The following is a 16,496-nucleotide window of genomic DNA, read 5'->3' on the forward strand; positions in this document are numbered from 1 at the left end:
GAATGTGTGCTCGCGAACCTGATGCCAAGTTTCACTGAGTCTAGAGGAGTAATTTTAGCACACTGCAGTAGATTTAGTGCTGTGCATTTCAGATTACTGCATCTACATTATGTTTAACAGCACTCAAAGAAAAATAACCAAAATATCCTCAAGGTGTCAAAAGTTAGGGTGTTAACGTGCTCTTGTTCTCTTTCACAGCAGCCGCCACTGACCACACAACATTCATCTCCATTCATGTGATGCACGTGTCCAGCTACAAGATCTGTCCAGGCTTTAAGATGACACTATCATTTATGAATTGCCTTTATATCTTGCTATTGTCTTACAGTTTGGTGAATTTCATACATGGTAGCTGGATTCCCAGTAAAGATATCATTATAGATGGATTTGAATACATTTTATGTATGAGCTGAGAGTATATTGTTTATTGTTCTGAAATGTAGGCAACACTTCCAAGTAAAACTGTACAGTGTAAATAATTCCAGCTTGAGTGGCCACAGGTAGATGTAGACAAGGGTGGGTGAACAGCTGATGCATGGGCAGTAAGGGAGTCACACTGTAGCCTACATAAACATATGCTTCAACCAAGCACCTGTGGGCCCGGATGGACAAGTGGCATATGAACAGGATGTGAATGCAATACAATGGCATCTAGTGAGCAGACTACAACTTAGGCCTGCCACATGGGTGAGCACAAGTGCTACTAGGCACCTGTTCCCCAGGGAAGAGAGCTGTAACAGCTTGGTGTACTATATAGTAAATTAGATGTTAATTTATTCTAGGAGGTGAAAGTCACATGTGCACTTCCAACATGACACTACAACTTACCAAGTATTTTGTCTAACATATATTTGCTTGATTGACAACACAGTTTTGGTCCTTTAATTCTCTAACATGTATTATTGTTCTCATATGAATGAAAGATTTTTATTTTAATAGCATTTTATCTTCTCTTCTACAGATCAGCTAACATAATTTTTGGGAATTCTGTACATAGCATTAACCTTGAACATGAAATGCAGTGTTCAGAAAGCACTGTTATAAATAATGAAATTACACCAATAGTGGTTGTAGAAAGTTATTTCTGTCCATTTATCTATTAAATAAGGACTGCAGACCCACTTGGAGCCATCAAGGTGGTCTTAGTCTTTATAATTACAATGCTTAATACAACAATTTTATGCATAAAATAACTGGATCTAATTAAGTCTTCACATCTAAAATGACAATCACGTGTTACATCTGCATTCCATATGAAACAGATTCTGGGACACAACACTTTGTTTATGAGTCTTTTAAAATTTCTGTGTAATTTGATTAAGTTACTTACCTCACCATGATTGTAATAGAAGCAGAGAGTTGATAATATTCCACCAGCAATGGAATCACTGAAAATTAGTAAACAGTTAATTAAGACTTGTACTAATTGTAATTAATAGAAGTGCAATTTCAGTGTACAAGTGTCACCAACATGTACGTTCCCTCACTCTGTTAGAAGTCGAAAATGGAGTGGCCCATATATGCCTCATGAAAACAATGTGCAGTAATCGTTTTGAACAAAGGAAGGAATGAGTGGAGATATACTGACCCAAATAGGTCCTACCTAGAAGGTAACCACCATCAACTAAAGATAACATTATTTTGGAGCATGTAGCCTTGTGGAGCATGTAGCTTGTGTGTATCCTCGCTCACCAAAGCCACTTTCTGGTGGCTCACAAGATCATAGCTACAGTAAAGAATTTGTCCACTGCTGCCAGTTTTTCATTATTATTATTATTATTATTATTATTTTCATTTTGATAAACATCATAGCATAGAACACAGTTAATGGTTGAAAAACTAGTCCTGCACTTATACAAAATGACAAATAGTTCCTCAGTGATGCAAACAGTCCCATTTATTGCTATTGTGGCAGTATCAAAATAATTACTATATTTATTTAGGAATAAAAGACTATCAACTGACTGTATTTCAGTTTTTCAGGTTTTGATTTCCATTATGTATTTTAAAGCCATTAGCAGGGATTCCAATATTCACTTAAGGCTTCCTTCATGACCTGGTAAAGCACACTACTGAGGAAGGTTATGTTGTTATATAAATGGGAAAAAACATAAAAAAATAAACCAGAGCAGTATAAAACATCTGCATATTCCGAGAACCTGTTTCACTGATGGTCCATGCTAAAACTCATCTAAGATTTGTGGTTTTTATTTCACAAATACAAGGTCTGTTCAAAATCTTCCAGAACTTTGTACACAAAATTTTTCTACATTTACCTTTTACTTATTGTGCAGGGTCTCCTTCAAAATACTCTCCTCCACAATTGATACACCATTACCAACGCCGTTTCCACTTGTTGAAGCAGCCTTTGTACACCTCCTGTGGGATCATGCGAGACGCCATCTGCGAATTTTCTTTTATCTCATCTATCACTGCAAATCTTCATCCTTTCAACAGGATTTACAACTCTGGAAATAAAAAAAAATTGTGTGCAGGGGTAGGTCTGGAGAGTAAGGAGGATGAGGCAGCACAGTGATTTAACTTTTTGTGCAAGAGTCACGCACCAACAGGGATGAATGTGCCAGTGCGTTATAGTGATGCAAGAGCCATGAATTGTCTCATCACATTTCAGGCCGTTTCCTTTTCACATTATCTTGCAGGCATTGCAACACATCCCAATAGTACCATTGATTAACATTTAGTCCCTGTGGCATGAATTCCTGATGAACCAATCAAAGGAAACTATCAGCATGGCTTCGACATTTGACCTGATCTGTTGAGATTCTTTTTGGTCTTGGAGAACTTTTCCCGACCCATTGTGAAGATTGAACCTTTGTCTCAACATCATAACCTCAGGCCCATTCTTATCACTGGTTATGATTCTCTTAAGGAGCATCTTGCTCTCATTTGCGTGATCCAAAAGCTCTTCACAGACTGTGAGGTGAAGGTCTTTCTGGTCTTGAGTCATGGGATGAACCTGGTGGCAGCACGATGCATTCCAAGATGCTGTGTCAGGAATTCATGACATGATCCAACTGAAATGTTACATTCTTCTGCAGTCTCTCAGATAGTCAGTCTCCAGTTGGCACACACAATTTCATTGACGTGTCTGACATGAGCGTCACTGGCAGATTTGAAGGGCACCCTGAACTAGGATCATCTTTAACTTCCATCTGGCCATTTTTAAGCCAGGTGAACCATTCGTAACACCAAGTACAGCTTAACCAGGCATCACCATAGGCTTCCTGCATCATTTTGTGTGTCTCTGTAGATGTTTTCTTGAGTTTCACACAACATTTAATGCAGATGTGTTGCTCCTTTAGCTCTGCCATTTTGAAATTCGCAAACTGTGCGATACAATGTTCTACTCAACACAGTACTGAACAATAACTAACATACATACAACAAGGAAACTTCTGACAGTTATACATTAAACACAGGCATATGAAGGAATGCTGACCGCATTTCGCTCCAACACACCATTGACATGAAATTATGAATGTTCCGGAATTTTTTGAACAGACCTTGTATATTGGTAAGAACCTTAAGTATGAAAACACTGAGAATAAATATTGTGTGTGGCAAAATATATTCACTTAAAGTAGTTTATTCTTTTCTAGAGTAAGTACACTGGATAAAACAGATTGCTGTCAAAGACTAGAATTTTCTTACTATTAGAATTTATGTAAATCATAAGAACCAAGCTAGCAAAGAGTTGAGAGTAGGTGTGGCTTAAGGATGGACTAGGGTCTTGCATATAACGGGTGCATGGCAGAAAACCACAAATCGTTAACGTGCCTATCAATGACTCAGTACCTCAACTGTTCAGTGAGTTTTATCTTTACTCCTTAAATTATACTCACTCTGATATATAAAGGAAGCCTACCAACACCACACAATACTATACACAATACATTATACCATACAAAATAAACACTATCAAATGCCCTAAAGAAAGTAGATTCACTTTACCATAAAACTATAGAAAGGTTGACTCAGTGCTTATATCACACCGTGCTGACAGTAACAAGAGGACACACCATAGTCTGGAATTTGTTAGAAACCTCTCTTACAAAATAACTACCATTTTCAATCAATTCAAAATACACATTAGTTTTTGTACAAAAAATGACTATCACTTCACACACTAAATAAAAGAATAAAACACAAGAAGACTAATACATTCTGGAGTATACAAGATCAACTGCTAAAACTGTACCCATTTGTACGAAGGTCCAAGTGGCATGAATTTTAGAGTAAAGTGGTGTGACATTACAAGCAATAAGTCACATATGTAATGTGTACTCATTATGAATTACAATAGCTTTTTGTTATTGAACATTATTGTTGGTGAATTGGTTATTCAGATACACTTGAGTGAGCAATTAAATATGGTCAATTTTTTCAGGTTAACATTCTGGTGCACTGCACAATGCCATTGGAAGAAGTTAAATATTGCCTCTATATGCTCTCCTTGCTTTGATTGCACAACTATTTCAAATCAAATTTGTTTCACTGTATATAACATTAGCCTCTGCAAGGCCACCATACAATATAACTTGTATTCTTGAGCTAAATAAAACTGAGATTGAATATTAATACCATTATATTAATACCATTGTCAGGGTATGTCCTTGTCCCAACGGATTATTTCTATGTCATGTTGTTTTTGTGTTTTGCTATTAATTTATTGACCATCTTCAGGCTGAGTTTTTACGATTCAAGAGATTTCATTGGGGCACAATACAACAGTGTGTAATCGGAGCCCTAGACTAGTTGTAGAGCCATTAAAATAATTTATGGTTGAGCACTTGCTCTCTGGTGGTTGAAAAGTAACAAATTACTATATCTGACAATTAATTCCATTTCATTTGTATGTTACTATAAACCACCCCAATATGTTGCAGTGTAATGAACATCTTGCAGTGTGTCACCTTCAACAGTCAAATAAATCTAAAGTAACTGCCCACTTACATCCTTTGACACACTTAAGACAATATTTACACCTAGCAAAAAATACAAACAAAAACAAAAACTGGAAATACTGGAACATTTAGAAATTTTTAGCTAAAAAATCATGCCACCAGGTCACATACTTAATGTGAAGACAGGCAGTAGTACAGTTCTTAATACTTTCAATAAACTTTGGCTTAAAGTAAGTATCCCACCCACTATAAGCTCTTTTCTCATCTTACCTTCTTCTGTTCTTTTAAAAGCAACTCATCACAAAAATTAATTTTAAAAACACTCTGTATGTCTTTTCATTGTGATTTAAATAATTTCTCACAGTAAAAAATTAGTCTTTGAAAGTTATTTTGTTTATCCAATCATATCTACAGAGCGGAACTACTTTAAGTGAATATCTTTGGTCAAACGTAATGTTTATTCTCTTAATACATTCATAGCAATGTATGATAATGATATACATGTGAAATGAAGACCAAAACCCTTAAGAGGAATTTCAGCACAGACCAGCCAATGAAGCAGGTTCTTGCAAAATACAGGTATTTTACAGTGCCCTAGTCCTCATATGTTTTTCCATTTATACAGAAATATAACCTCCCTCAGGTGTGTCCGCTTCACCAGGTCATTTTTATACACATTTTTTCTCTCTCTGTGTGTCACTTGTTACAGTTATTAATTTGTTAAAAATACCATACTGTCTCTTATTATGAAGAAGCAATTAAAATTTGCAGTACAGTAAGTAATAGTACACAATTTCGGTAGATTACTGTGAGTAGCTGAATAAACAATGTGTTATATAAATGGTGGGTCAGAAGCAATCAGTACCATCTGTTGAACTGGAGGGAGGTATGTATTACAAGGTCACCAACTTGACCTCCTATTTTAAGGACATACATGCAAGACACCAGCCCCCAAAACTGATTCCATGTAAAAATTTTAACAAAAGTGTTTGTTACTATAACAAATTAAAAATTTTATTTTAGACTTCTAAAAGGGCCTGTGGGAGCTCTTTCAAAGTATCTTTTTGATGCTAAAAAAAGTACACAGTCTGCCAAGAGCTTAACTGAGTAAGTCTAGTCCAAGTGGAATGTAGCTGGTACCACAGAGGCTGCACAGCAACAACTGTTTTATCTTAACAGTTATTCACATGCACAGTGCACTGTTTACATTACAAAGCAACTAGTATGACAAGGCCAAAACTTTATTGATCTCCTTAAGAATTCAAGGTCAGTCCAAAACTCTAAGTGAAAAACATGGGAAGAAGGTTTACTACTTTTGAGTGTCTGGAACAGAAACTAATATGTGCTGGATAATTTGCCAGTCTGATAGAGCCATGATTATGTTTGCCATGGAAGTTATTGTGTAAATAGAGACAAACAGGAAAGAAGTTGATGAATCTCATGATCTCATGAACTGTTTTATAATACAACAGCCATAGAAATATGAGAGCCATCAGAATAACCTGCACCACTAGTACAACAAAAAAGTAAAATGAACTTTCAATTATGCTAATAGGATATGTACACTGTGTACCTACAGAGATCTTCTGACAATTACGTGTGACAAAAACAACTTTTACAACCTTCTAATTGTCATATAATCATTGACACATCCAATTTAATAGCTGGAGATGATTGTATTTTAATGAATGGTTTGTAAGATATGAAATTCTTGTTGGGCAGAAATGAACTAAAGCGAAGTGAAGATGAGCTGTTACAAAAGGGGGAGGGTGGCATGGGAACAGGTGCAGAGATAAGAGTCGGACAGGTTGAGGCCAGGGATAGTTCAGTACCAAGATACACAGTTTGAAGTAGCTGGTTTTGGAAAGCAGGAAGCAGCCATGAGAGCTGAGCAGGTTGTGTTTTCTGTGGAATGCTCTGCCACTGCAGGTTGAACTTTGCTCTTAGCCAGATTAGTGGGAGCTATTCATATGTAATATCCACATAACAGACCATACAGAAGTTGCAACAGAATTGTTATGGAAGATGGCACTTTTTACTGGTGGCCTTGCCACTTTTGGTGTCTATCTTCAATTGTGTCCTGGAATGAGAATATCCTTCCCCAACATTTCCCAACTCTCTCAACCCAGAATTCCATAGTTCACCCAACACATGAAAAATTCTGGTCAATCTGCATGTCACAGCCACTCCCAGTACAATGGAACATGGGTCATATCTTTATGAAAGACTGGGGTGAAAGACTTATCACATGCAGTTATCCAGCACATACTATTCCAGTCCTGCCATAGGCATATCCAACCCACACACATACAGAACTACTTGTGAAAGTTGCCATTACATATATCAATTCTGTTGCAGCTTATGCACAACTTTTTATATGGTTATGACACCCAGTTAAGTGTGATTGCTCTCCCCTGCCCCCTCTCTACCGCTCATGATGACCCTTTCGTTCATTGCATCACTCTACTAAACTACCACCACACTGTTATTTCTGAGTTCTCCATCTACATCTTTCCCAGCCCATTCTTCTGCCCCTCTCCCTCTTCCCTGTAATCCACGTCTCCTATTTCATTGCATACAACAAGCGACTTACACTGTCCACATCACAGTGGCCATACTAGTGTCACTTTTGTATCCTGTTCCCTTGCTACCTCATTCTCCCTAGCCGCCCCCCCCCCCCAACATCCTACCCCCCCCCCCTTTATTGATGCCCTCTACAAGTTAAATAGTATTTTTTCCCCCAGTCTATCATTCAACACCCAAATTACTTGATGGGTGGTTACCTTTTTTCTATCTATTTTTTGTATGCTAACCACTGTACTACCACCTAGACTTCGGGCACCAGCCGAAATCGGAGAAGTCGCATGACTGACACAAATGACGCGACAGTCACTCCATGTCCACTATTGCGAAGTATGACCACCAGGGACAGACACTGAGGCCAAGTGACCACACACCACAGCTGCACAGGCATCTCCCAGTGCCACCTGAAACACACAGTTTCCGTGTGCGATTGCTGCCCAGCTATTGTTCTCAGTCCGCTCTCACTCATCGGGCTGTTTCCTATACTAGCTAGAGCTGTACTGTACCTATTTTGACATATGGCTACAACGTACATTTTATTCATTGTGAACTACTGTCCTGTGAGATCATTAAATTTAACTGTTCTGGAGGTGACATCGTGTTTTTTTTTATGTTGTGAGTTACAACATAATTGGCAACAATCACGGCCATTTTTCATTTGTTACATAACCTTGGACCTGTGCAACAAGCTACATTACTGGGTGCGTTGTTGGAAGCTGTGCGACAGAAATTTCTGCAACAGCAGTTCAAGGGATAGAAACGTCAAGAGGCCTTGCTGTCCGCGTCACTCTCTCAGCAGTCACCTTCAAGTATGCAACCATTTCTGCCTTATGATGAGACAGCAGAAGAGTGGGAAGCATGTGAAAAACGCCTCCAGCCATTATAAAATCGCTTTTCCTATCATGGATTTCAACCAGTTCATACCAGTTTTTATGCAAACTGATTCCTCCCACGGAACTGGCACACCTGATTCTTGATGAAAGTCAACTCTACAATGCCATGTCATTGCTTCCCTTGCAGAGTTTTATCAGTGTCATAAACACTCTAATCAGTCATATTGCACAACGGCAGCTGAATTGCAGGGACTCAGTAGGAAATGCTGTTTTGTGACTCCAGTAAATAAGGAATCGTACGCAGAGGAGATAATTTGGGATGTGATAATTCGAGTGGTTCTGGACAAGGAGGTGCATCAGAAAGCTCTACAATTTGAGGACCCTACTCTAGTGGATATTTTAAAATGGGCCGAATCCTTCTAAGTTTCCCAGACTGCACGCTGGGGCAAGGTGGCGGTTGTCACATCAGAGCCGGGAGAGGGATTCAGCTTTGTCAACACAGCAAATGCAGCAACAGTAGCGCGCAGACACCGCCACACTCCAGTTCTGTCTCACAAACGAGGAAAGAAGTCTCAGCCATCCAACTGGTGCTCTTTTCTGTAGTCCAACACGTGGGCACAGTATGAGGCATGCCAGAAGGAAAGACATCTCATGTTTGTCTGCTGTGCTCTGGACGAAAAACACTCACCTTGACAGGTACTAATGGATATTACTGTGATTTTGTCAGTCACACCACAGTGGTGTCACTTAGGAAATGCTCATCATGCTCACTTTGTGCAATAAACAAATTTAGCTACAAGTTGGCACTGGTGCCCCTGTTAAACACTCAAAGATATCTCCAGCTGGGAGCAGTGCCCCTTCAATCCACAGCTCACCACTTAGTGGCATATAACAAACAACACAATCCACTCTAAGGACAGCTTACAATTATGGCAATGTACAAAGGTGTCACACAATGCCTCACCTTCCTTGTGATTCACAGTGTGGATGCAGAGATTCAATTCGGCCTTCATGCCTTGGTGATTTGTTGGGGTTGGTTGGGTTGTTGTGGGGAAGAAGACCAGACAGCGAGGTCATCGGTCCCATCGGATTAGGGAAGGACGGGGAAGGAAGTCGGCCGTGCCCTTTTGAAAGGAACCATCCCGGCTGGTGATTTGTCTCAGACCACATACAGGTTAGGGAATTGGAAACCCTTGGTAAGGAGTACCTTGACATTTTCTCTGGGGGGTTTGGGAAGAACTTTTCAGCACACACTACATTAAAGAACTCGGCACATCCTCGCTTCTTCCATGCAGGACCTGTGCCCCTCGGACGGAGTGATGCAGTTAAGAATGAGCTAGACAGATTGACAGTTTTGGAACTCACTGAAGCCATGTCTGCAAATGAGTGGGCAACATCTTTGGTTATAACCCAGTAAAGATAGCATTTTGGATTGCAAAAAGTGAAGTAATTTCGATTTTCTGGTATGCTGTATGTATTACCCATCTCATGAAAAATCCAAGTTTTTAGACTGTCTCCCCATTATTCACCATCTCGGAGAAACCGCTAAGAAATGGCACTTGCTTCCAGAATATTTTAGGCAAAAATATGATAGTATCAGTTTTAAAGAGTGTTACATTTCCTGCAAGTTTCACGTATAATACGTTGGAAAATTCAGAACAGCTACTGAGATACAAAGCTATGAAAATCAAGAAATCACAACTGTCAGATATGCCAGTGGTTCCAACTTAAATAACCCTTCATGTACAGTTTTGTGCACAATGCATAATAGCCATTGTTGCAGAGGATTTAATTTCCTTCATGAGTCATGCAAAATATTTGTAATTACTTTCTATACATGCAGAAAAATGTTGCATTAAAAATTTTAGTGAAAGTGGACGTGAAACTGAAAATGCCATCCTCAGTCAAAAATAGTATTCCTGAATGTAATATCGTCTTTAAGCCATTATGTATGTAATATATGATATGTGGTTCACAAGACTCATGTAATTTCTGGGGAATAAGTAAGGACCTTGCCGTTGGTGGGGAGGCTTGCGTGCCTCAGCGATACAGATGGCTGTACCGTAGGTGCAACCACAACGGAGGGGTATCTGTTGAGAGGCCAGACAAACATGTGGTTCCTGAAGAGGAGCAGCAGCCTTTTCAGTAGTTGCAGGGGCAACAGTCTGGATGATTGACTGATCTGGCCTTGTAACATTAACCAAAACGGCCTTGCTGTGCTGGTACTGCGAATGGCTGAAAGCAAGGGGAACCTACAGCCGTAATTTTTCCCGAGGACATGCAGCTTTACTGTATGATTAAATGATGATGGCGTCCTCTTGGGTAAAATATTCCGGAGGTAAAATAGTCCCCCATTCGGATCTCCGGGCGGGGACTACTCAAGAGGACGTCGTTATCAGGAGAAAGAAAGCTGGCGTTCTACGGATCGGAGCGTGGAATGTCAGATCCCTTAATCGGGCAGGTAGGTTAGAAAATTTAAAAAGGGAAATGGATAGGTTAAAGTTAGATATAGTGGGAATTAGTGAAGTTCGGTGGCAGGAGGAACAAGACTTTTGGTCAGGTGAATACAGGGTTATAAATACAAAATCAAATAGGGGTAATGCAGGAGTAGGTTTAATAATGAATAAAAAAATAGGAGTGCGGGTTAGGTACTACAAACAGCATAGTGAACGCATTATTGTGGCCAAGATAGACACAAAGCCCAGGCCTACTACAGTAGTACAAGTTTATATGCCAACTAGCTCTGCAGATGATGAAGAAATAGATGAAATGTATGACGAGATAAAAGAAATTATTCAGGTAGTGAAGGGAGACGAAAATTTAATAGTCATGGGTGACTGGAATTCATCAGTAGGAAAAGGGAGAGAAGGAAACATAGTAGGTGAATATGGATTGGGGGCGAAGAAATGAAAGAGGAAGCCGCCTTGTAGAATTTTGCACAGAGCATGACTTAATCATAGCTAACACTTGGTTCAAGAATCATAAAAGAAGGTTGTATACCTGGAAGAATCCTGGAGACACTAAAAGGTATCAGATAGATTATATAATGGTAAGACAGAGATTTAGGAACCAGGTTTTAAATTGTAAGACATTTCCAGGGGCAGATGTGGATTCTGACCACAATCTATTGGTTATGAACTGCAGATTGAAACTGAAGAAACTGCAAAAAGGTGGGAATTTAAGGAGATGGGACCTCGATAAACTAAAAGAACCAGAGGTTGTACAGAGTTTCAGGGAGAGCATAAGGGAAGAATTGACAGGAATGGGGGAAAGAAATACAGTAGAAGAAGAATGGGTAGCTCTGAGGGATGAAGTAGTGAAGGCAGCAGAGAATCAAGTAGGTAAAAAGACGAGGGCTAATAGAAATCCTTGGGTAACAGAAGAAATATTGAATTTAATTGATGAAAGGAGAAAATATAAAAATGCAGTAAATGAAGCAGGCAAAAAGGAATACAAATGTCTCAAAAATGAGATCGACAGGAAGTGCAAAATGGCTAAGCAGGGATGGCTAGAGGACAAATGTAAGGATGTAGAGGCTTGTCTCACTAGGGGTAAGATAGATACTACCTACAGGAAAATTAAAGAGACCTCTGGAGAGAAGAGAACCACTTGTATGAATATCAAGAGCTCAGATGGCAATCCAGTTCTAAGCAAAGAAGGGAAGGCAGAAAGGTGGAAGGAGTATATAGAGGGTTTATACAAGGGCGATGTTCTTGAGGACAATATTATGGAAATGGAAGAGGATGTAGATGAAGACGAAATGGGAGATAAGATACTGCGTGAAGAGTTTGACAGAGCACTGAAAGACCTGAGTCGAAACAAGGCCCCGGGAGTAGACAACATTCCATTAGAACTACTGATGGCCTTGGGAGAGCCAGTCATGACAAAACTCTACCATCTGGTGAGCAAGATGTATGAGACAGGCGAAATACCCTCAGACTTCAAGAAGAATATAATAATTCCAATCCCAAAGAAAGCAGGTGTTGACAGATGTGAAAATTACCGAACTATCAGTTTAATAAGTCATGGCTGCAAAATACTAACGGGAATTCTTTACAGGCAAATGGAAAAACTGGTAGAAGCGGACCTCGGGGAACATCAGTTTGGATTCCGTAGAAATGTTGGAACACGTGAGGCAATACTAACCTTACGACTTATCTTAGAAGAAAGATTAAGAAAAGGCAAACCTACGTTTCTAGCATTTGTAGGCTTAGAGAAAGATTTTGACAATGTTAACTGGAATACTCTCTTTCAAATTCTGAAGATGGCAGGGGTAAAATACAGGGAGTGAAAGGCTAGTTACAATTTGTACAGAAACCAGGTGGCAGTTATAAGAGTCGAGGGGCATGAAAGGGAAGCAGTGGTTGGGAAAGGAGTGAGACAGGGTTGTAGCCTCTCCCCAATGTTATTCAATCTGTATATTGAGCAAGCAGTAAAGGAAACAAAAGAAAAATTTGGAGTAGGTATTAAAATTCATGGAGAAGAAATAAAAACTTTGAGGTTCGCCGATGACATTGTAATTCTGTCAGAGACAGCACAGGGCTTGGAAGAGCAGTTGAACGGAATGAACAGTTTCTTGAAAGGAGGATATAAGATGAACATCAACAAAAGCAAAACGAGGATAATGGAATGTAGTCAAATTAAATCGAGTGATGCTGAGGGAATTAAATTAGGAAATGAGACACTTAAAGTAGTAAAGGAGTTTTGCTATTTAGGGAGTAAAATAACTGATGATGGTCGAAGTAGAGAGGATATAAAATGTAGACTGGCAATGGCAAGGAAATCGTTTCTGAAGAAGAGAAATTTGTTAACATCGAGTATAGATTTAAGTGTCAGGAAGTCGTTTCTGAAAGTATTTGTATGGAGTGTAGCCATGTATGGAAGTGAAACATGGACGATAACTAGTTTGGACAAGAAGAGAATAGAAGCTTTCGAAATGTGGTGCTACACAAGAATGCTGAAGATAAGGTGGGTAGACCACGTAACTAATGAGGAGCTATTGAATAGGATTGGGGAGAAGAGAAGTTTGTGGCACAACTTGACTAGAAGAAGGGATCGGTTGGTAGGACATGTTTTGAGGCATCAAGGGATCACAAATTTAGCATTGGAGGGCAGCGTGGAGCGTAAAGATCATAGAGGGAGACCAAGAGATGTATACACTAAGCAGATTCAGAAGGATGTAGGTTGCAGTAGGTACTGGGAGATGAAGAAGCTTGCACAGGATAGGTAGGGTAGCATGGAGAGCTGCATCAAATCAGTCTCAGGACTGAAGACCACAACAACAAGTAGTTTTGAAAAAGAAAAACACAAAGTTTTAACACTTTTACAATACTTATATTTCAACAAAATACTGTTTAAAAATAGGCCTTAAATTTTATTTTAATGACATATACAAATTTTTAACTTAAACTTCCATGTTGAATTCAACCTCTGGTGCATTACTGCATGGTTTGAATCCACAATGAACATACACAATGTATCATCGAAGTCCTACTTTTTTGCAGGTGCATTTGTTGCCCCGATTCTTTTTGCACTGGCATGAAATCATGTTTGGTAGATTGGTTTGTAGGGTGAAGGGACTAAACAGCATGGCCATCGGCCCCTTTTGACTTAGCCACACAGGTCTTGGATTAAAACCATACCCCACTAGAATCCTAATGAAATGTGGGGAAGGAACAAAATGCGTAAAACTAAGTGTGTAACCACACTGAAAGAAAAAACAAAAGTAGCAAGCCAAAACTGTAAACATTAACTATAAAGCAAAAAGCGGTATAAGGTGCTAAAACAATATAGCAGACAGCATGGGCTGGCTGATCACAAGAATAAAAAAGGATGACCCAGCCACTCTGCAACACACTAAAATCTCCAGCCTAAAAATACATGGCAAAAGAATCACAGATGGTGAAAACACAAACACCAAGTCAAACAGACAGCGGTGGTGGTGGTTAGTGTTTAACGTCGCGTCAACAACGAGGTCATTAGAGACGGAGCGCAAGCTCGGGTTAGGGAAGGAGTGGGAAGGAAATCGGCCGTGCCCTTTCAAAGGAACCATCCCGGCATTTGCCTGAAACGATTTAGGGAAATCACGGAAAACCTAAATCAGGATGGCCGGAGACGGGATTGAACCGTCGTCCTCCCGAATGCGAGTCCAGTGTGCTAACCACTGCGCCACCTCGCCCGGTCAAACAGACAGCACCAGAGGGAGTGAGGAAGAGTGAAAGTGGAGGTAGAGCAAGGCCTGGGAGAATGGCCACACACCCACCCTTAGAATGAGTGATAAAAACCACCTCCCAAATAAAACTTAAAACTAGATAAGTCAGTAAGGCATCATCACCTAACATTGTAGGTAGTGCATCAGGAAGATGAAAAGTCTGTCTCAGGGTGGCTAAAGTGGGACAGTCCAACAAGACGTGGACCACTGCCAGGCATGAACCACAGCGACAATTAGGTGAGTCCTTGTGACACAGGAGGTGACTGTGAGTCAGCCAAGTATGGCCGACATGGAACCAGCAAAGAACAATGGAGTCCTTGTGAGAGGCTCACATGGAGCACCTCCACACATTCTTCGTTTCCTTTACCATATGTAACTTGTTCAGCAGAGTCAGGGAGTGCCATTCTGTAGTCCAGAGCCCAAACACTTTGCGGCATAATAAAGATCGAAGATCAGACTCCGGTATGCCCGTCTCCAGGTGCAGTTTAAAAGTAGCCTCTTTGGCTATCCTTTTGGCAAGTTTGTTTCCCAGGATTCCCAGTGTCCTAGGGTCCATATGAAGACCACTGACCCTCCACATTGTTTGAGTACGTAAACAGGCTGTTGGATGGCGAGGGTAGCACTGGTTGAGACCTTGTAAGATGCTCAAGAAGTCACTACAAATGAGGAAGGACTCCCCAGCACAGGAATGGATATGCTCAAGTGCACGAGAGATGGCTACTAACTCTACAGTGAAAATGCTGCAGCCATCTGGACAGGAGCACTGTTCAGTATGTTCTGCATGAGCATAAGCGAACCCAACCATCAAGTCATCAGAGTAAACTACCTCTGAACCTTGGAACACATCAAGAATAGAGAGAAACAGGCACCCGAGAGTGGCAGGGTGAACTGAGTGTTCTGGGCTTGTGAGAGGTCCACACAAAACCCGCGGTCGAGTTATACAACATGAAGGTGTACGTGAGTGGACCTGCAGGAGAGGGGGTAGAGGGAATGACTTGAGTTCTGTGAGAAGGGACTAGACACAGATTGCAGTTATAATCTCCAATCTGGGTCGCCATTGTGGGAGATAAATCAAACTCCACAATGGTGTATAGGGCCCAGCATCTGCAATGCTGAGGGGGGTGCTGAACCATATGCGAGGCTCCCATAGTCAGGACAGGACTGGACATAGGCTTTGTACAGCTGCAACAGTGTAGGGCCACCTGCACCCCAGTCAGTGTGACTCAGGCATCGAAGAATGTTAAGGTGCTGCCAGCACTTGTGCTTAAGCTCATGAAGATGGGGAAGCAAGTTAAGCAGGCATCAAAAACCAGTCCTAAAAAGCAAAAAGAGTCCATGACATTAAGGAGAGGGTCATCAAGATAAGTAGTGGGTGTGGGTGAACTGTACAATGGCAATAGAAATGTATGATGCAAGTCTTGGCAGCTGAAAACCGAAAGCCGTGGGTGCACCTTTCATATAAGAAGGGTGATACTGAGGACCTCACGGCTGCTGTGAGACCATTAATGACCACAAAAAAGAGTTGGACACTCAGTGCAGAGCCCTGCAGGACCCCATTTTCTTGGATATGGGTGGGTACTGTGTAAAGCACCAAATCGAACTCTGAAGGTGCGGTGCCGCAAAAAGTTCTGTATAAAAATCGGGAATGGGCCCTGGAGATCCCACTCGTACACAAGTAGCAAGGATGTGGTGTCACTAAGTGATGTCATAGGCTTTAGTCACGTCAAAAAAAGATGGCAATAAGGTGATGATGGTGGAAAAAGGCCGTACAGATGGCAGACTCCAGGTATACCAAGTTGTCAGTGATGAAGTGACCTTGGCATAAACCACCCTGAGATAGAGCCACAAGGCCCTCGAGACTCAAGGAGAAAACAAAACTGCCAGCTCACCACATATTCAAGCAGCTTGCACAGAATGTTGATGAGGCTAATAAGATGATAGCTA

At 40.6% G+C, this 16,496-nt stretch overlaps 1 protein-coding gene and 1 non-coding gene across 2 annotated transcripts in view; both read right to left on the reverse strand.

Annotated features, from left to right (window-relative positions):
• Window positions 1–16,496, reverse strand: part of LOC126248623 (probable C-mannosyltransferase DPY19L1) — a 224,541-nt gene that overhangs the window by 164,504 nt on the left and 43,541 nt on the right. The window contains exon 5 of the mRNA XM_049949793.1: window positions 1,331–1,388. Coding sequence (XP_049805750.1) covers window positions 1,331–1,388 — 58 coding nt within the window. The remainder of the gene's footprint in view (window positions 1–1,330; window positions 1,389–16,496) is intronic.
• On the reverse strand, window positions 14,447–14,519 carry Trnaa-cgc (transfer RNA alanine (anticodon CGC)). The gene has a single exon. It is a non-coding gene; the product is annotated as a tRNA-Ala (tRNA).

The sequence above is a fragment of the Schistocerca nitens genome, chromosome 3, assembly GCF_023898315.1.
Source record: "Schistocerca nitens isolate TAMUIC-IGC-003100 chromosome 3, iqSchNite1.1, whole genome shotgun sequence".
Lineage (NCBI taxonomy): Eukaryota > Metazoa > Arthropoda > Insecta > Orthoptera > Acrididae > Schistocerca > Schistocerca nitens.